Genomic DNA, 18,870 nt, shown 5'->3' with positions numbered 1-18,870 from the left:
ATATTGGTCAGTGAGAATGACGGTCACTGGGAATAGTGGTCAGTGGGAAGAGTGGTAAGTAGGAATAGTGGTCAGTGGAGATAATGGTCAGTGGGAATAGTGGTCAGTGGGAATAATTGTCAAGCAGAATAACAGTCACTGGGAATGACAGTCAGCGGATGCAACAGTCAGTGGGGGTAATGGATAGTTGCTATAGTGGTCAATGGGAACATTGGTTTGGTCATTGGGAATAATGGTCAATGGGGAGAATGGTCAGTGCAGGCAATGGACAGTGGGGACAGTGGTAAAAGGGAACAATGCTCAGTGGGAATAGTGGTCAGTGGGAATAATGGTTAGTGGAAATAACGGTCAGTGCGAATAGTGGTTAGTGGGAATAGTGGTCAGTGGAGATAACGGTCGTTAGGAATAGTGGTCAATGGGAAGAATGGTCAATAGAGACAGTGGTCAGTGGGAATAGTGGTCAGTGGGAGCAATGGTCAAAGGGAACAATGGTCAATGGGAAGAATGGTCAGTGGGAATAGTGGTCAGTGGAGATAATAGTCAGTGGGAATAGTGGTCAAGCAGAATGACGGTCACTGGGAATGATGGTCAGTGGGGTGCAATGGTCAGTGGAGGTAATGGTCAGTTGCTATAGTGGTCAATGGGAACAATGGTTTGGTCAGTGGGAATAATGGTAAATGGAGATAATGGTCAGTGGGAACAGTGGTCAGTCTGGACAACGATCAATGAGAACAGTGGTCTGTGGGAACAATGGTCAGTAAGAGCTATTGAGAAGCATGATAATTACGTGAATCGTTTTCGTAGATGGTCTCTTCCTGCACCGCCATTTCCTCTGCGTCCAGGTCTATGCGCTCCTCCGTCCGGTTGCGCAGCGTCCAGCAGAGACGGAAAAGCTAATAGAATATATATGTATATTATATATATATTACAGAATATTTATATTATAATGTAATATTATATATTTAATAATAATAATAATAATAAAGTTTTTATTTATATCCCGCACCTTCCTTCGATCAGGGCGGCTTACAGTATAAAATTTAAAACAACAATACATATAATAAAATCCAAAATACATCACATATAAACAATAATAAAAAACACAGGCTAAAAGCCCCAAAGCCCTTCCTCTTGGCCACGAAAGAGGAGGGTGGCCCACAGGATTTTTAATCGGGGAATGCCTGTTGGAACAGGAAGGTCTTCAAATCCTTCCTGAATTGGGCCAGGGTGGTAGTCGAGCGGAGCTCAGTGGGCAGCGTATTCCAAAGGGCTGGGGCAGCCGTGGAAAATGTCCTCCGCGTGGTGGAGGACAATCTAGCCCCAGGCACCTTCAGTAGCTGCTGCCCAGATGTCCTGAGGGTGCGAGGCGGAATGTACGGGGAGAGGCGATCCTTTAGGTAACCTGGACCCAAGCCATTTAGGGCTTTATAGGTAATAACCAACGCCTTATATTGGGCCCGGAAGCGGATAGGCAACCAATGGAGATCTTTCAATGCCAGTGTTATATGGCTGGTCCTGGGAGCGCCAGTGACCAGCTGGGCTGCCATGTTCTGAACCATTTGCAGCTTCCGAGTTTGATATAAGGGTTGCCCCAAGTAGAGTACATTGCAGAAATCCAGTCTCGAAGTTACCAGAGCATGTACAACAGTTTCTAGGTCCCTCTGGGCCAGGTATGGGCACAGCTGGCTAATAAGCCGAAGCTGATAACAGGTGCTCTTGACCGTCGCGTTCACCTGAGCAGTCAGGTGTAGCGACGAGTCAAGAAGCACCCCTAGACTGCGCACGGAGTCCTTCACAGGGAGCGTGACCCCGTTCAGGACAGGTGGAACCACCGCCATTCCTGGACCAGGGGAACCTATAACTAGTACCTCCGTTTTCTCTGGATTCAATTTGAGTCGGTTTTCCCTCATCCAGCCCATTACTGACTCTAGACAGGCCACGAGAGGGGAGACCCCATCCCCAGTCACTGCATCAGTCGGAGACATAGAGAAAATGATTTGGGTGTCATCAGCGTACTGATAACCCCGCGCCCCATGTCTCCGGATGATCTCTCCCAGCGGTTTCATGTAAATGTTAAATAGCATGGGAGACAGAATGGCCCCTTGAGGGACCCTGGTTTTAAGGGGCCTCTCGTCAGAGCACACGTCTCCCAGCTGCACCATCTGGGACCTCCCAGAGAGGTAGGACCGGAACCACTGGAGCGCAGTGCCCCCGATTCCCACCTCTGCCAGGCGCCCCAGAAGGATACCATGGTCTATGGTATCGAAAGCCGCTGAGATGTCTAAGAGCACCAACAGGGACACGCTTCCCCTGTCGACGCTCAGACGGAGATCATCGACCAAGGCGACCATGGCCGTCTCAACCCCGTAGCCCGCCCGGAAGCCAGTTTGAAATGGGTCCAGATAATCCGTTTCATCCAAGACCGCCTGAAGCTGGATTGCAACTGCCCTCTCGATCACCTTCCCCAAAAATGGTAGCAGCGAAACAGGCCGATAATTATTATGAACCAGGGGGTCGAGGGAGGGCTTTTTTAGAATAGGTTTTACTATGGCCAATTTCAGTTGTGATGGAAATTGCCCATCCCTCAAAGATGTATTAACTATCTGGCGTAACAAAGTTGTTACCGCCGATCCCCCCTGGGCCACTAACCATGAGGGACAGGGATCGAGAGAGCAGGTTGTCTTCCGAACACTTCCGAGGATCTTGTCCACATCCTCGGTACTCACCGACTCAAACCGATCCAGTTTAATAAAGTCCACGGAGGCTCCGGACACCTCTACCTTAGGTTCTGCTAAAATGTCGGCGTTCAGACCTTCGCTTATCCGAGATGTTTTATCCACAAAAAAGTCGTTAAATAAGTCACAGCAGGCCTTAGTAGGTTCAAGGATCTGGTTCTGAGCGGGAGGGAGCTGAGTTAGCTCCCTGACCACCCTGAACAACTCTGCCGGACGCGACTCTGCAGACGCAATACGAGCACCATAGAACGAATTCTTTGCTGCTCGTATTGCCTCTCCGTAGTCCTCTAACAGTTGGTCTAGGAGAGCCTTGTCTAAGCAAAGGTGTTTCCGCCAACGGTACTCTAGCCGTCGCAGTGCCCGCTTCCTTGCCCGGAGATCTTCTGTATACCAGGGCTTGCATTTGGAAGCGGGCCTGAGAGGGCGCTTAGGAGCGATACTGTATATAGCCCTTGAAAGACTGGTATTCCAGATACCGGTGAGGGCATCAACAGAGTCGCCGTCGCTTCCAACCATGGACCCCTCTAAGGCTTCCTGGAACCTTTTGGGTTCCATCAGCCTTCGAGGGTGGACCATCCTAACTGGTCCGCCACCCCCGGGGGGGATCTGGGTAGAGACCTTGATTTTCGCCTCTACCAGGAAATGATCCGTCCATGACAGGGGGGAAATATATAATTTATATTTATATTATATTATACTGTATATATATCTAATATTTATATTATTGTGAAATATATAATATTTATTTTCTAATAATATTTATAATGGTATAAATGATTTATATTTAATATTATTATATACAGTATAATATTTATAATATATAAATTATAATTTATACAATTATATAATATTTTAAAATATTTATTTGTAAAATATAAAAATATAATAAATATTATTATTGAATATTAATAATAAACATTTTATATATTTTATATAATATATAAAGAAAAAACTATATTATTATTACAATATTAATTTAATATTATATTTTATGTAATTACATATATATATATATTTATATAAATTAATGTTTATTATTATATGATATATGTATATAACATTCATATAATATTAATTATAATATTAAATATACTATTATTAAATTATATATTAAATTATAAAATAAATTATATTTATCCCATATATTAATATTATAATAAAAATAATTTATTAATAGTATATGAATATTCCAATAATATATTATAATCATAATTAAAAGAATTTATCAATAACATATTAATATTCTAATACAATAATTGATTAATAATAGATCAATATTCTAATAAAAATAATTCTTAATATGCTTTAAAAATATAAAATAATGGTCTCGAAGTTCGGATTAAAATCCTGCACGGATTTTTGCAAAGGCAGCGGCAGCCGTGTCAACTCACGTGGACGTCGTCGATGGGTTTGGTCATTAGGGAGACAGCCAGAATGATGACCAAAGAGATGGTGAAGAGGATCATGGCGAAGTAGAGGTAATGCACGCCGCAAACAATGGCAGGGCAGGCACTCGGCGCGGCGCAGCTTCCCGTCCCATATACAAATTCCGTGATCATACGTGCCAGACCGATGACCAATCCGATGACCATTCCCCAAAACGCGCCCTGGAAGGAAACATTGACTATACATTATTACATTGACCACAGAGTTGCTCTGGAGGAGCAGCCATGTGTTTTTCAGACGCAGTAACCACCACCGCCACTGACCTGTTCGTTGACCCTCTTACAGAAGATGGCGAGGAAAAATACGGCGACGATCGGCGGCCCTAAATAACTGATGATGGACTGGATGTAGTCTAAGAGCTGACCGCTTTGCGCTGACTGGACAACAGGGACCCAGGCCATACTGACCGCGATTAGGACCAGGATGAACAACCTGAGGAGGGTTACATCCGGAGATATTATCTATCTATCTATCTATCTATCTATAAATATTAATGATACGTTTATAAAAAATAACATGAATATCATACTAAATATTATATTATAAATATAATTTTTTTAAATTAACATTAATTATATATATATATAATTATATTTCTAGTATTAATTTTTATTTAATACTAGAAATATAAATTATATATATTAATTTAATATAATATTTATATATATATATATTATTTTATATTTTATACAAAATATTTAATTAATTATAAATATAAATTATAATATGATTTGTAATATAAATATAAAATATATTAATATATAATATTATAAATTTTATTATACATATTTATATTAATTTAATTTATAATCATATTTATATAAATATAAAATATATATTTTTAAAAGCATAAATATAAATTATATTAATAGAAATATAAATTAAGATTATAAAAATATATATATTTATATTAATTTAATATAATTTATATTTTAATTAAATATTTTATATAATATAATATACATATGTATGCACTCTTTTGTGTTTGACATTAAATGTAATAAAATGAATACAATTTTATAAAATAATATCATTGTATAAATTATGGAAACATAAAATTGTATAGTAAAATTATATATAATATTTAATATATATTAATTACATGTTTTATATATATAATATTGTTAAATAAAATATATACATACATATAAACACATGTTAAATAAATAAATAAATAGTAATAATATATTATATAATACATTAAATAATATATATTAAATATTGTATACTTTTATTATATATATATAATAAATCACAGCAATCTAGACTCATTAATTAAATATCGATTAAAGATTTCATTTCCGCAAGACGCCATTTTGTAAAACTTGCGCAGATCAAACTCCATATTGGCATATTTACGTAAAACCGTAAAACGCACGCCTTACCTCCCGACGATCATCAGTTCCCTCTCCTTTGCGCTCCTCCGCATCTTCGTGTAGATGTCCATCGTAAAAAGTGTGCTTGCGCTGTTAAAGATGGAGGTCAGCGAGCTCATCAGCGACGCTAGCATCACTGACAGCATCAGGCCGCGCAGACCTGCGGCGGGGAGGCGGAAATCACGTTAATTGGAGCTGCAACGCTGTTTTCTGCACCGTTCGCACTTGGTGCTATCACGTTTTTGGCATCTTACCATCGGGCATCAGTCGGACGACAAGCAATGGATACGCGATGTTTGAGCAACCAAATTCCGAACTGCAGTATTCGGCACACTTTCGCGGTTCAACGCACGCAACTTCGTCTACGGAAAAGACAAAAAAATCCCATAATCCCCGGCACAACGACAGTGTGAAAAATTAGGCATCTGAGGATGTGATTATGCGCCAAATACGCGAACTGCATCCCCTCAGAAGCGTAATTGTGCAGTTTTGCGAAAAGTGGTGCATTTCGCCGTCGGAGGATGCGAATCCGTCTAAAAAGTGTGCCTAATGTATCAAAGGGGCGCATAAATATGTATTGGAGGATGCTGTACTTTAGCAACCTTCCAGGATGCGAACCGCGCCAAAATCTCCTTACCTGTATAAAGGACGCGGCTGATCATCCCCGGCATGACCATCAAAAACATGGGGAGGATCTTCAAGTATCCGCAAAGGATGCAACCCGCTTTGACATGCGACAGGTTCTTCGCAGAGAGACAGCGCTGGACGATGAGCTGCGGAAACGGCGAAAGTTACACAAAAACCATGACAAAGCGCGCAATGGACACGTTTTTACGTACCTGGTCGGCGCACCAATACCAAAAGGATAGGATGCTGAGCCCAAAAACGAGCCCCGGCCATGGAAGGTCGCTGTCGACTGCATTGCGGAAGAGGTGGAATGCGTCCGGACGCGGTGTATAGCATGCCGCCGGGTATGATGTGTTCACGTCGGGGATGGCGTTCATGTAGCGCTCAACGAGTTTGCCATAGCCGCCAACTTCGTTGAACGCTGCGAATGGGGATAACAATATTGATTATCAAGGCGGCATATTGTTGCATCGCGGCGAAATTACGTAAATTTACCGAAAGCAGCGAGGACGACGGAGCCCGCCATGATGACCACGGTCTGGAGGGTGTCGGTGTAGATGACCGCCGCCAAACCGCCTGTGGGACGGAAAAAAATGGTGTCGGAGGTGGTACGGAAAGTGTTCCATCCGCATATTGCGCCAGTTTGGCTTAGTTGAATAATATGGCGTCTCTAGAGATGTCTAGGTCCTGACCTGTGATGGTGAAGATGGAGGTGATGGTGAGCAAAATGACGATGGCGGCGTAAATGTTGAGCCCCATGGCGACCTGGATGAAAATGGCGCCCGAGAAAATGTCGACCTACGCAAAATAGATATATATATAATAAATACATTAAAGTGTTTATTATAATATATATATATATATATACACACAGTGGTAACCCGGGATAACGAAATGACCGCGTTACACGAAATTCCGGGATAAACGAAAAAATTATATAGGAAAAAACTGTTCACGGGTTACGTTTTGTTTTTCGGCTTACGAAAATTTTTTTGGTGCTTTTCGGCGCTTTTTCGCACGAAATCGCGGCTTTCCAGCGCTAGCGGCTATGGCTTTTTCGGGTTGCGAAATCTTTCGGGTTACGAACGGCGCCGCGGAACGAATTAAATTCGTAACCCGGGGTACCACTGTATAATATTAATTAATATTACAGTAATTACTAATAACTTGTATTAATATATTAATATATATTAATATTATGTCAAATATATAAAATTATAGATATAGGTATATTGTATATTAAGATTAATTAATATTAATATATTAGCATTGTTAGCATATATAATAATATAAAGTACATGATATCTATTAATATTAATATAATGATTAACTTGGGCATATTCAATATATGATTATATATATTTAATTATTACCATATGAAGAATATATATAGAATTTATATATAAGATTTATATTTATATTAATATTAAAAATATATAAACATTTTTAAAATTATAATAATTATAAAATTATTAATATAATATATTAAATTATATATAATTAATATTTATATAAAATGTTATATGTAATTACTATATATCGTATTTATTATCATTAGATATTTTTATTTTAAATTAAATTCATATTAATATAATGATTATTATACTTATTTTTAAATTTTTATATATATATATATATATATATACTATATATAAAAAGTATATATCTATCTAATTTTTATCCTATTTTAAAATATAAGCTAATATTTAACAGAATAATAATAAAATAGGATCATTAGCCTAATTAATCTTCCTACTCTCTACTATATCTAGCATATTCCACCTATTATCTATCATATTATCCTACCTCGGGCATTCTTCCTTATTACTCCTTATTCTAATTTCATTTCTATATCCCTCTTATAATGTGTATTACCCTATTTACTTAGTAAATCTATGTTATCTTCACCTCGACTCGCTTCTATCTCCTCCGGCCTGTCTCTGTCTCTTCCTTATCTCTACATTTACTTAGTAAGGTCGCAGCCTCATATTGCAAAGTTCGTCATAAAATCCCATACATATAAATAATCTGTCTCGTTAGTCATATTGCTCCTTTCATACCAGCTCAATATCGAATGATATAAATTTACGATATATATATAGGTTAAATTCTTATAATTGTCGTAAATATATAAGAAAATAGTAATAATATATTAAAAATTATTTATTATATTTACTATAATACGTATTCTGAACTCTTCAAACCTGCAACCTGTCCTCTTGATCCATGCCCCGTCTTCCTAATCTCTATAGCAGCTCCCCCTTCGCTTGCTTCTCTCCATATCTTAATCCTCTCTCTCTCCGGCGTCCTTCCCTTGCGACTTCAACATGTCTCGTCCCAAATTCTGAAAAAACCTTCTCTTGACCCCCCTTCTTTGCTAGCTAGTCGCATTTCTCTTCTCCTTTTCTTTCTAAGGTCCTGGAACGGGTGTTTATTCGCGCTGATTGAGTTTTTGAAGCCAACTCATCCTCGCTCCCTTTCCAGTCTGGTGTCCGCCCAGGCATTCTAAAGAGACAGCCTCACAAGTCTCAGAATGACCTTTCGGGCCAAGGCTAACGGCCTTTTCTCATCTCTTCTCCTGATTGTCTGGCGCCTTTGACCACGTGTGATCACTGTCTCCGGTTGAATACTTTCTGACCTTGGTTCTCAGCGACTCTGTTCTCGACTGGTTTAGATCTACTTGTCGGAGATCTTTTGCGGTCACAGGTGGTCAGACTGCTTCCTCCTGTTCCTATTGTTTGGAGTTCCCCAGGGCTCTGTTTCTGGTCCCCTTCTTTTTCTCTCTACACACTGCCTTAGAAAACTCATCAGTCTTTTGGTTTTCCTACCATCTCGATGCCAATGACACCCAGCTGTATTTTCCACCCCTGACCTTGTCTCAAGGCTTGAACAGCAAGTCTCCGGCTTGCTCACAGCGTCTCGCAGTGGATGCGGCTTCGGCTTTGAAGCTCAACATGTCAGACGGAGCTTCTTGTCTTCCCTCTAAGCCACCCTTCATATCCTTTTCTGTCGCTGTGGACACATTTCTAGTTCAACCAGGTCCAGCAAGCCCGCAGTCTTGGCTTCATCTCTTTGATTCTTCTCTGTCGTGTATCCCCAGATCCAGCCACAGCCAAGGCTGTAGATTCTCTTTAACAATTGTTAAATCCGACATATCTCTCCGCCTCTACTGCCAAGATCCTGGTCCATGCCCTAGTGGTCTCACGACTGATTGAATGTAACATCCTTCTGGCTGGCTTCCTCTCTCACCTCCGTCCTTTAATTTCTGTCCAGATTCAGATGCACGCATTATCACATCGCGTCCACCGCTCTGACCATATCTCCCTTTGCTGGCATCCCTTCACTGGCTCCCCCTCCCTTTTCGCATTCAGTACACACTCCTGCTGTCGACGTTTAAGAAGCCCTCCATGGGCTGGCCCCTCCTTACTTATCAGACCTTCTTCTCCTACTTCCACTAGGACCCTCCGTTCTGGTAGTCAGGTCTGTCCACAGCCCAGGATTCCGCTGCCCCTCTCGGATCCCTTTTCACTCGCTGCCCCTCACTCCGGGAACCTTCTTCCCCCGCGAACAGAGCATCACTTCTTTAACAGCTTCAAAAACGGAGTTGAAGACCATTCTGTTCAGAGACGTTTCCCAGGTATTGCATAATTGTCACTTACTATCTGATGTTCTTTGGTGCCTGTGATCAACCATTTCCGGTATGCTATGTATGTACTGATGTATTATCCTACTTGAGAGTAGGTATTTTCCCTGGATGGAAGATTAACTTCCAGTTTGAAGCCAAGCCCTTCCTCCAGTCCATCTGCCTTGGTCCAGGCCTCGGAGGTGGAGAAGATCTGCTGGACCTGATCCTATTCCCCACAACCATTCCTTCTCCTTTTGTGTCGTGTCTTTTTAAGATTGTAAGCCTGAGGGCAGGGAACTGTCTGACTAAAAGATTGTATGTACAGTGCTGTGTAAATTTACAGCGCTTAATAAATAAAGGTTAATAATAATAATAATAATAATATTGATGAACAGATAGGCATGGATAGATATTGATATATGATAGATAGATAGATAGATAGATAGATAGATAGATAGATACAAATAGGGAAGATAAATTGATAAAATGGAGGATGAATAGATACATAGATAGTTAGATTATATATATGTCTGATCTATCTATCTATCTATCTAGGATGGAGATAGATAGAGAGAGAGATTGAGAGAGAGATCAGGAAGATAGGTAAAATAAAGGATGGAGATAGATATAGAAAGAAAGATAGATAGACAGATCAGACATATATATATATATATATATAGATATAGATAGATAGATAGATAGATAGATAGATAGATAGGATGGATGGATAGTGATGGATAGATAGATAGAGATAAGAAAGAAATAGGTAAAATGGAGGATGAATAGATAAGGAAGATAAATGGAGAATGGATAAAGAAATATGATGGATAGATACACAGATACAGATATGTAGAATGGACAGATAGGTAGATAGAGATAGGTAATAGATAAAATGGAGGACGGATAGATATACGACAGATGTATATACCCCGTTGCCGCATCCGCTGCAGCCTCACCTTGCGCCTTCAAGATGGCGGCCTTTCCACGCCCAGCACCAGAGCCCTGGTTCTTGTTCTTCATGCTCTTGAGCATGGGGGCGTTCTTGAGCATGTCCGGCAGGATCAGGAAGCGGATCTTGCTCCCGCGGATGTAGACCTGCTCCAGCTGCGCCACCCGGCCGTCGCGATACGTCACCGTAATGTTCGACATCTGCGCCAACGGCGGCATCCGGAAAACATAAGTAGAGATATAGATATATAAAAATACATACATATATTGAACAATTTGGGGAGTTCCATAGCTCTTTCGGTGCAGGTTTTGACCATAGAGTTGCACCGGAGGACATTCCTAGAGAGGAACGGTTTTAATGATATCTATCTATCTATCTATCTATCTATCTATCAGTATATTTTATCTAACGATCCAAAGAATAATATACAGGAATACGTTGGAAGTATAGAAAGTGTATTAAAAAGATAGATAGATAAATAGATAAGATAGATAGATAGATATGGACAGATGGATAGATATGGATAAACAGAAGGATGGACAGATGTAGAGGATGGATGCATTTACGTATGGATAAACATGGATGGATGGACAGATAGATAAAGAGGTGGATAGATATGGAGGTTGGATGGAGAGATAAGATGGATATGGATGGATGGATAGAGATAGATATGGATAGATGGATAGATAGATAGATAGATAGATAGATAGATAGATATGGAGGGACGGAGGGATAGATAGATATGGAGGAAAGATGGATAGATGAGATAGATATGGAGGGATGGATAGATAGATCTGGGGAATGTAGAGAATGGATAGATAGATACATATGGTGGGAGGGATAAATATAGAGGGATGGACAGATAAGATAGATATGGATGGGTGGAGAGATAGATATGAACAGATAGATAGGGAGGGAGGGATAGATAAGATGTGGATGGATGGAGATATAGATAGATATGGAAGGATGGAGGGATAGATAGGGAGGATGGATAGATAAGGTAGATATGGATAGATGGAGAGATAATAGAAATGGAAGGAGAGAGATAAGAACAGATAGGTAGACAGATAGGTAGACAGACAGACAGACAGATAAGACAGATAGATAGATAAGATAGATATGGATGGATAGATATGAACAGATAGATAGACAGATGGATAGACAGATATACAGACATATATGGATGGATGGACAGCTCTGGGGAATGCAGAGAACGGATAAAGAGGGGGATGGAGGGAAGGAGAGATATGGAGGACGGAGGACAGAGTGATGATGATACCGTCCTCCATTTTGTCTTCATGTTCCAGATAGATAGACAGATATGCAGATGTGGAGGGATGGATAGATAAGATAGATATCGATAGATAAAATGGATGGATGGAGAGATAGATAGATAGGCAGATAGATAGATATGGATAGATAGATATGGATGGATGGAGAGATAGGCAGACAGATACAGAGGGATAGATAGATATATATGGATGGATGGATGTTGGGATAGGCAGATAGATAGATATGGAGGGATAGAGATAGATAGACAGACAGACAGACAGACATGGACAGATAGACATGGATAGATAAAATGGATGGATGGAGGGATAGATAGATATGGAGGGATGGATAGATAAGATCGATGTAGAGAGACAGATAGACAGATATGGAGAGATGGAGTGATAGATATGAACAGGTAGATAGATAGATAGATAGATAGATAGAGATGGATGGCTCATAGATAAGATGGATGGAGAGAGAGACAGATATGGATAGAGGGATAGATAGAAATAGATAGATAGGGATGGTTAGAGAGATAGAGAGAGATAGGGAAGATAAGTAGACAAAATGGAGGACGGATGATAGACAGATACGGATGGATGAATAGATCTGGAGAATGGATAGACAGATAGATACGGAGGAAGGAGGGGCGTATGTACTGATGCCCCCATTGTCCTCCATTTTGTCCGCCATTTTGTACTGCATCTCCCATCGTCCGTCATTTTGTGTGGCCCTCACCTGGCAGTTCATGTTGTCCTCGGCTTCGATGAGCTTCCCCCGGTAGACTTCTCCTGTGTTGGTCTCGCAGGTCACTATGTGGCCCTCTGCTTCGTGGAGGACCTTGATGGGGACTCCGATAGACATGGCGGCGTACGGCGGCGGCGTACGGCGGCAATTCGCACCCGATTCTGTGGAAGGAAATAAAGGGGCCTCAAAGGTTGTGGATGTGAGGCTTTCATGGGACCTATGAGAGAAGGATGGTGGGTTTTGTAGTACCCTTTCTCATCCCAAATATGAAGAGGCATGATGAGATTTGTAGTACTCTCCTTCCTCATAAAGGATGATAGATACATGAGGAAAGATGGGTTTTGGAGTGGTTTCCTCCCCAAAACAATGAGGAAAGATGGGTTTTGGAGTCATTTCCTCCCCAAAATGCATGTATATATGAGGCATGATGGATTTTGTAGTACTCTCCTTCCCCAAAAGGCATGTATAAAGCAAGATGGATTTTGTAGTACTCTAGCTCACAAAACTGTGTAAATATGGGTTTTGTAGTACTCTCCTCCCCAAAAAGCATGTATTTATGAGGAAACATGGGTTTTGGAGTACTTCCCTCCAAAAATATGAGGCATGATGGGATTTGTAGTCTTCCCAAAAGCATGGGGCAAGACGGGTTTTGGAGTAGTCTCCAACCAAAAAAGCATGCAAACACGAGGATTTATGGGATCTGTAGTGCTTTAGGCCATAACTGTGGATTATGGGACCTGTAGTCCCTCCTAAAACGCCGAAAAACGCGTTCAAAACGTCTCACCTTTCTCTGGCGATGCTGGAAATCCGTTTACTGGCGCTTCCCCAAACGCACGCCCGGCGTCCCAGAATGCACTGCGAGCGGAAACCGGAAGTAGGAGGCGATTCCGCGACGCTCTAGCCACTTCCGCCCATTAAAAAGCCTTGGACCTCTATGGTTTGCGGGGAAAAACAACCGTCACTAGCCGCGAAGGGAGGCTACTTCCGCCCTTAAAGCCCCGCCTCCTTATTTTAACATCGTTAATATCGTTTAAAAACGCTTATTATTGGCGGGAATAACAAAATTTACATGGGGGAAGGCTTTTAACGTTGACTTCCGGTAAGTACCGGACGTCCTGGACGCTCTAGGCGTCCCTATTATCCAATGGCAGTTGGGGAACTTTGTTGTCATAAAACCGGTGCAGCCTTTCAAAGGCTCGACTGGAAAACAAGAGTCATTGCAACTAAAGTTCCGCCAGGTTTCAATAAACAAAGCCTTTATATTTTTAAAAGCCGTTAAGCATAATTAATTTATAATTAACGCGTGTCAACACTTGCTCCTAATTACGGCCCTAAACCTGATATTTCTTAATTTGAAGGAGAGTGAGGGTTTGGAATACATTTCCCATAGGAAAAATAACACTATAGGCCTCAAAACACGCGTTTATTCGCGTGTATTCCTTCCCCCTGAACGTATGAATGCGTCAAACATGCGCGTTAAACGTGTTTTCTGGCTGTAAGGGGGATGGTTTAGGGGCGGGGTTTGCAAGGGCTCCTGGGCGAGACCAAGGGCGGGGCTAAGAGACGTCAGAGGGCTCCCTGCAAGGTAGGACTCCTCAGCCATGAAGAGCCCCGGCCGAGAGGCGGAAGAGGAAGAGGAAGAGGAAGGAAAGGGGACTGCCCCGCCTCACCCAGGTCTGTGGGTGGTGCCTCTGAGCATGTTCAGAGCGCCATTGCTTTGCATCAGTGTTCCTGAGCATGTGCAGAGGGCAAAGGGAAGACGGAAAGGGCTCCGTTGGTTTGCATTGGGAAAGGAGTGCTCCTGAGCATGTACAGAGGGCAAAGGGAGATAGAAAGGTCCCCCTTGCTTCTCCTTAATACCTTTGCATTGGGAAGGAGTGCTCCTGAGCATGTGCAGAGGGCAAAGGGATAAAGGAAAGGGCACCATTGGTTTGCATTGGAAAGGAGTGCTCCTGAGCATGTACAGAGGGCAAAGGGATAAAGCAAAGGCCTCCATTGGATTGGGATGGAAGGAGTGCTCCTGAGCATGTGCAGAGGGCAAAGGGAGAAACAAAATGGCTGCCCCAGTCTTTTTCCTTATACTTTCCTCCATTGGATTGGGAAGGCAGTGCTCCTGAGCATGTGCAGAGGGCAAAGGGAGGAAGGAAAGGGTCCTTTTCCTCATCCTTTCCTCCATTGGATTGGGAAGGAGTGCTCCTGAGCATGTGCAGAGGTCAAAAGGAGGAAGAAAATGGCCACCCAGCTTCTATTCCTCCATTGGATTGGGAAGGCAGTGCTCCTGAGCATGTGCAGAGGGCAAAGGGAGGAAGGAAAGGGTCCTTTTCCTCACCCTTTCCTGCATTGCATCCGTAAAGAGTGCTCCTGAGCATGTGCAGAGAGCGAAAGGCCTCCTCCTCCTCCTCCTCCTCCCTCCGCTTTAGGAAGATGCCTTGTAGCCTATGGAACTCTAGGATTTGTAGTCCTTACTAAGCACTAATGCCTTGTTCTCTTGTTCTCTTGCGCGGACCGCGATTCGCACTGGCGTCCCTCCTGTCCACGGCGCAGCCGAAACTGTCCAGCTGAAGGTCCCCATCCTCCAGCAGCTCTACCACTGGGACTGCGGCCTGGCCTGCTCCAGGATGGTCCTCAAGTAAGTCTGCTCGGCATGCAGCAGCGCGGGTCTGTACGGATTTACATAAATCTTTGTAACTCCGCCGATTTCCTCGCCACAGGTACCTGGACCTCCTGGACGACGACGGTTTCCAGAGGGCCATCCAAGAACTGCGCTTGACCAAGAGCATCTGGACCATCGACTTGGCATATTTGATGCGGCATTTCGGCGTCAAGCACCGGTTTTGCACCCAGACCCTCGGAGTGGACAAAGGCTACAAGAACCAGGTTCGTTTCGTTCGCGCTAATGAATTAATAATTAATTTAATCCCAGATTTTATTATTATTATTTTTCCTCGAACCTGTATCTCGCATTTAGCGTGAGCGATATATTAAAATTAAATCTTAAATAATTTATTTAATTAATTTTAATTAATTAAATTAATATTTATTTAATTAATTTTAATTTAATTAATTTAATTAATTATTTTATTTTATTTTTGGCTTCAGTCCTGTGATCCCCGAATTTCTCGCGAGTGCCATTTTGCAGTCTGACGCAATTCCCCCCCATCTCTTTCAGTCTTTCTATAGGAAACACTTCGACACGGAGGAGAACCGCGTCAACCAGCTTTTTGCGCAAGCCAAAGCCTGCAAAGTCCTAGTTGAGAAATGGTGAGTTCAACGGTCAGTATAGAACAGAGTTTGCGCAGTTGCGCCGGAATTTGACAATAGAGTCGCACTGGAGGAGCTACAAATGCCTAGAGAAGTGTCCTCTTTAGGACTCTCTAGGTCAGGGGTCAGCGACCTCCGGCCCGCGGAGGCCTTTGAGCCGGCCCCTGGCTCCTCCTGCCGCTGCCGCCGCTGGCGGTGGTTGCGGCTTTTCCTCACTATGGGTGCCGCCATTTTTTGCCCAAAATGGCGACGAAATCTCACACGACCTCAGGGAAGGTTGCACAAGATTTCACCGCCATTTTCCCCCCAAAATGGCGGCGCCCAGGGCTCTGACGGCGGCAGCGGGCCCCTGGGAGGCCAGTTCCCATCACTGGGGCCGTCCAGGAGGGCTCCGACGGCGGCAGCAGGCCCCTGGGAGGCCAGTTGCCGTCACTGGGGCCCTCCAGGAGGGCTCCGGCGGCGGCAGCGGGCCTCTGGCGTCAGGGGCCGGCAAAGACGGGGAGGCCTCCAGTGCTGGCGGTCCCCGCCGGCTCTTTCCTGGCCTCTGACATGACCTGGGGCCCTGTCAGGGGCCGGCAAAGAGGAGGTGGCCTGGCCCCTGGGGGTGGAAGCTCCGCCCCCGGAGGGTGGAAGTTCCGCCCCCCCCAGCACATGGTCCCGCCCCCGTGGTGGAAGCCCCACCCCCCAGCTTTGGCCCCCCCAGTTGTCTGATGGACAGCAACCCGGCCCCCGACTCAAAAAGGTTGCCTACCCCTGCTCTAGGTCCTCCAGTGCAACTCTATGGTCAATATTCGCCACACATTAACCGTAGAATGACACTGGAGGATCTACAAATGCTTAGAGAAGTGTCCTGTCTAGGAATCTCTAGGTCCACCAGGGCAATTCTATTGTCAACATCCACCAGAAGTGTCCTCTCTAGGAATCTCTGGTCCTCCAGTGCAACTCTATGGTCATATCTTCCCATAGAATAACATTGAAGGACCTACAAAGTCCTTGAGAAGTGTCCTCTCTAGGAATCTTTAGGTCCTCCAGAGCAACTTTATGGTCAGCGTTCGCCGTACGTATACTCTTTTAGGACTCTCTAGGTCCTCCAGTGCAACTCCATGGTCAATATTAGCCACACATTGACCATAGAATGACACTGGAGGACCTACAAATGCCTAGAGAAGTGTCCTCTCTCGAAATCTCTATGTCCTCCATTGCAACTCTATGGTCAGCATTTGCACTGGAGGACCTACAAAGGCCTAGAGGAGTGTCCTCTAGGAATCTCTACATCCTCAAAATCAACTCTATGGTCATATCTTCCCATAGAATGGCACTGGAGGACCTGCAAAGGCCTATAGAAGTGTCCTCTCTAGGAACATCTTGGTCCTCCAGCGCAACTCAATGGTCAGCCCTATGTCAGAGTTGCACCGGAGGACCCAGAGATTCCTAGACAGGACCTATTATCCGAACCCATATCCTATTTTGCTGCTGTCTTTTCCAGCGCGGTGACCGTCCAGGATGTCCAGAGGCACCTCTCCCGCGGCCACTTGGCCATTGTCCTGGTCAACGCCGTCGTCCTCCTCTGCGAGCTGTGTTCGAGTCCTGTCAAGTACTGCTGCTTCCTCCCCATCGGACAGAAGTGCTTCTGCCGCAGTCCAGACTACCAGGGCCATTTCATCGTCCTTTGCGGATACAACCGCGCCTCAGGGAGCATCTATTACAACAACCCTGCGTACGCCGACCGTGAGTAAGCGTCAAAAACCCCGGTTTAACGGAGAGGTGTCCTCTCTAGGAATCTCTGGGACAACTCTATGGTCATATCTCCCCATAGAATAACACTGGAGGACCTACAAATGGCTATGGATGTGTCTCTAGGAATTTCTAGGTCCTCCAGTGCAACTCTATGGTCACGTCTTCCCATAGAATAACAGATGCCAGAAGTGTCCTCTCTAGGAATCTCTAGGTCCTCCAGTGCAACTCTATGATCATATCTTCCCATAGAATAACACTGGAGGGGCTACAAATGCCTATGGAAGTGTTCTCTCTAGGAATATCTAGGTCCTCCAGTGCAACTCTATGGTCATATCTTCCCATTGAATAACACTGGAGGACATACAAAGGCCTAGGGAAGTGTCCTCTCTAGGAATCTCTAGGTCCTTCAGTGCAACTCTATGGTCATATATTCCCATAGAATACCACTGGAGGACCTACAAAGGCCTAGGGAAGTGTCCTCTCTAGGAATCTCTGGGTCCTCCAGCGCAACTCTATGGTCACATAACAGCGCCGTTTCCTTTCTCACCGCGCAGGGACCTGCTGCACCAGCGTCGACAATTTCGAAGAAGCGAGGACGAGTTACGGCACGGACGAGGATATCCTCTTCGTTTACAGCGACAGCTGACATGTGGGAAATACACGCTGTCACGACGCTGAAGCCGTCATTGCTGTCGGTCGCCCGTCCGCTCCCGGATTCATCTTGGCGTCATTCACTTATCTCAGGACTCTCCACGATATTTTAGTGTGGCGAGGGCGCAAAGAACACGGGACGCACGATTTTTTTGGTGATTTTTTGGGCAGAACATTAATAATTATATATATATATATATATATATATAAATTGTGCCGCAGAAGAACTCACTATAAACTCTACGAATGAAACAAAATGGCCGCCTTCCATAACGGACCTGCGCAAAGTGGCGCGTAATCGGAAATGGGATTGCTGCGTCGGCTCCCGGTTGTCACACCAAACAAAATGGCTGCTGAAAAACACGAAACGTCACTTTTGCGCTGCCGCGTTTTTTCCGTGTGGCAAAAAATGCGCCAAAGCCATAAAACGAGAAACGATGGCGA

General features: G+C 43.5%; 4 protein-coding genes across 7 annotated transcripts in view; 1 reads left to right on the top strand and 3 right to left on the bottom strand.

The window, feature by feature from the left end:
* The window catches only part of SPECC1L (sperm antigen with calponin homology and coiled-coil domains 1 like), a 116,812-nt gene that overhangs the window by 66,913 nt on the left and 31,029 nt on the right, over nt 1-18,870 (bottom strand). The window lies entirely within an intron of this gene.
* Nucleotides 29-7,031, bottom strand: LOC121936349 (sodium/glucose cotransporter 1-like). The gene is made up of 9 exons (XM_042478525.1): nt 6,877-7,031; nt 6,680-6,760; nt 6,397-6,605; nt 6,195-6,330; nt 5,812-5,919; nt 5,567-5,717; nt 4,445-4,613; nt 4,127-4,342; nt 29-893 (listed from the first exon to the last, which is right to left on the bottom strand). The coding sequence occupies exons 1-9, from the start codon at nt 6,941-6,943 to the stop codon at nt 765-767; spliced, it is 1,266 nt and encodes a 421-aa protein (XP_042334459.1). The 5' UTR covers nt 6,944-7,031; the 3' UTR covers nt 29-764.
* Nucleotides 8,794-13,720, bottom strand: SNRPD3 (small nuclear ribonucleoprotein D3 polypeptide). The gene is made up of 4 exons (XM_042477816.1): nt 13,562-13,720; nt 12,769-12,938; nt 10,766-10,958; nt 8,794-8,915 (listed from the first exon to the last, which is right to left on the bottom strand). The coding sequence occupies exons 2-4, from the start codon at nt 12,892-12,894 to the stop codon at nt 8,794-8,796; spliced, it is 441 nt and encodes a 146-aa protein (XP_042333750.1). The 5' UTR covers nt 12,895-12,938; nt 13,562-13,720.
* On the top strand, nt 14,312-18,793 carry GUCD1 (guanylyl cyclase domain containing 1). 2 transcript variants are annotated; one of them, XM_042478528.1, is made up of 6 exons: nt 14,312-14,451; nt 15,322-15,406; nt 15,489-15,654; nt 15,947-16,038; nt 17,525-17,770; nt 18,330-18,793. In XM_042478528.1, the coding sequence occupies exons 1-6, from the start codon at nt 14,379-14,381 to the stop codon at nt 18,451-18,453; spliced, it is 786 nt and encodes a 261-aa protein (XP_042334462.1). In that variant the 5' UTR covers nt 14,312-14,378; the 3' UTR covers nt 18,454-18,793. The 2 variants fall into 2 exon arrangements, with proteins under 2 accessions (XP_042334462.1, XP_042334463.1); XM_042478529.1 differs by having other exon boundaries at nt 14,314-14,451; nt 17,525-17,766.

The sequence above is a fragment of the Sceloporus undulatus genome, chromosome 7 (genome assembly GCF_019175285.1).
Source record: "Sceloporus undulatus isolate JIND9_A2432 ecotype Alabama chromosome 7, SceUnd_v1.1, whole genome shotgun sequence".
Lineage (NCBI taxonomy): Eukaryota > Metazoa > Chordata > Lepidosauria > Squamata > Phrynosomatidae > Sceloporus > Sceloporus undulatus.
This window is presented reverse-complemented; position numbering and strand designations above follow the sequence as displayed.

Excerpts from the sequence above, each read along its gene's own strand:
- LOC121936349 (XM_042478525.1), bottom strand. The coding sequence starts at position 6,943 with ATGGGGCTCAACATTTACGCCGCCATCGTCATTTTGCTCACCATCACC. Across the intron at positions 5,718-5,811 it reads CGTCCGACTGATGCCCGATG|GTCTGCGCGGCCTGATGCTG; the intron begins GTAAGATGCCAA and ends TCCCCGCCGCAG. Across the intron at positions 4,343-4,444 it reads GTAAGAGGGTCAACGAACAG|GGCGCGTTTTGGGGAATGGT; the intron begins GTCAGTGGCGGT and ends GTTTCCTTCCAG.
- SNRPD3 (XM_042477816.1), bottom strand. The coding sequence starts at position 12,894 with ATGTCTATCGGAGTCCCCATCAAGGTCCTCCACGAAGCAGAGGGCCAC. Across the intron at positions 10,959-12,768 it reads AGGACAACATGAACTGCCAG|ATGTCGAACATTACGGTGAC; the intron begins GTGAGGGCCACA and ends CCGTTGGCGCAG. Across the intron at positions 8,916-10,765 it reads CGCCATCTTGAAGGCGCAAG|GAACAGGAGGAAGCAGTCTG; the intron begins GTGAGGCTGCAG and ends TCCAAACAATAG.
- GUCD1 (XM_042478528.1), top strand. The coding sequence starts at position 14,379 with ATGAAGAGCCCCGGCCGAGAGGCGGAAGAGGAAGAGGAAGAGGAAGGA. Across the intron at positions 15,407-15,488 it reads TGCTCCAGGATGGTCCTCAA|GTACCTGGACCTCCTGGACG; the intron begins GTAAGTCTGCTC and ends TCCTCGCCACAG. Across the intron at positions 17,771-18,329 it reads CCTGCGTACGCCGACCGTGA|GGACCTGCTGCACCAGCGTC; the intron begins GTAAGCGTCAAA and ends CTCACCGCGCAG.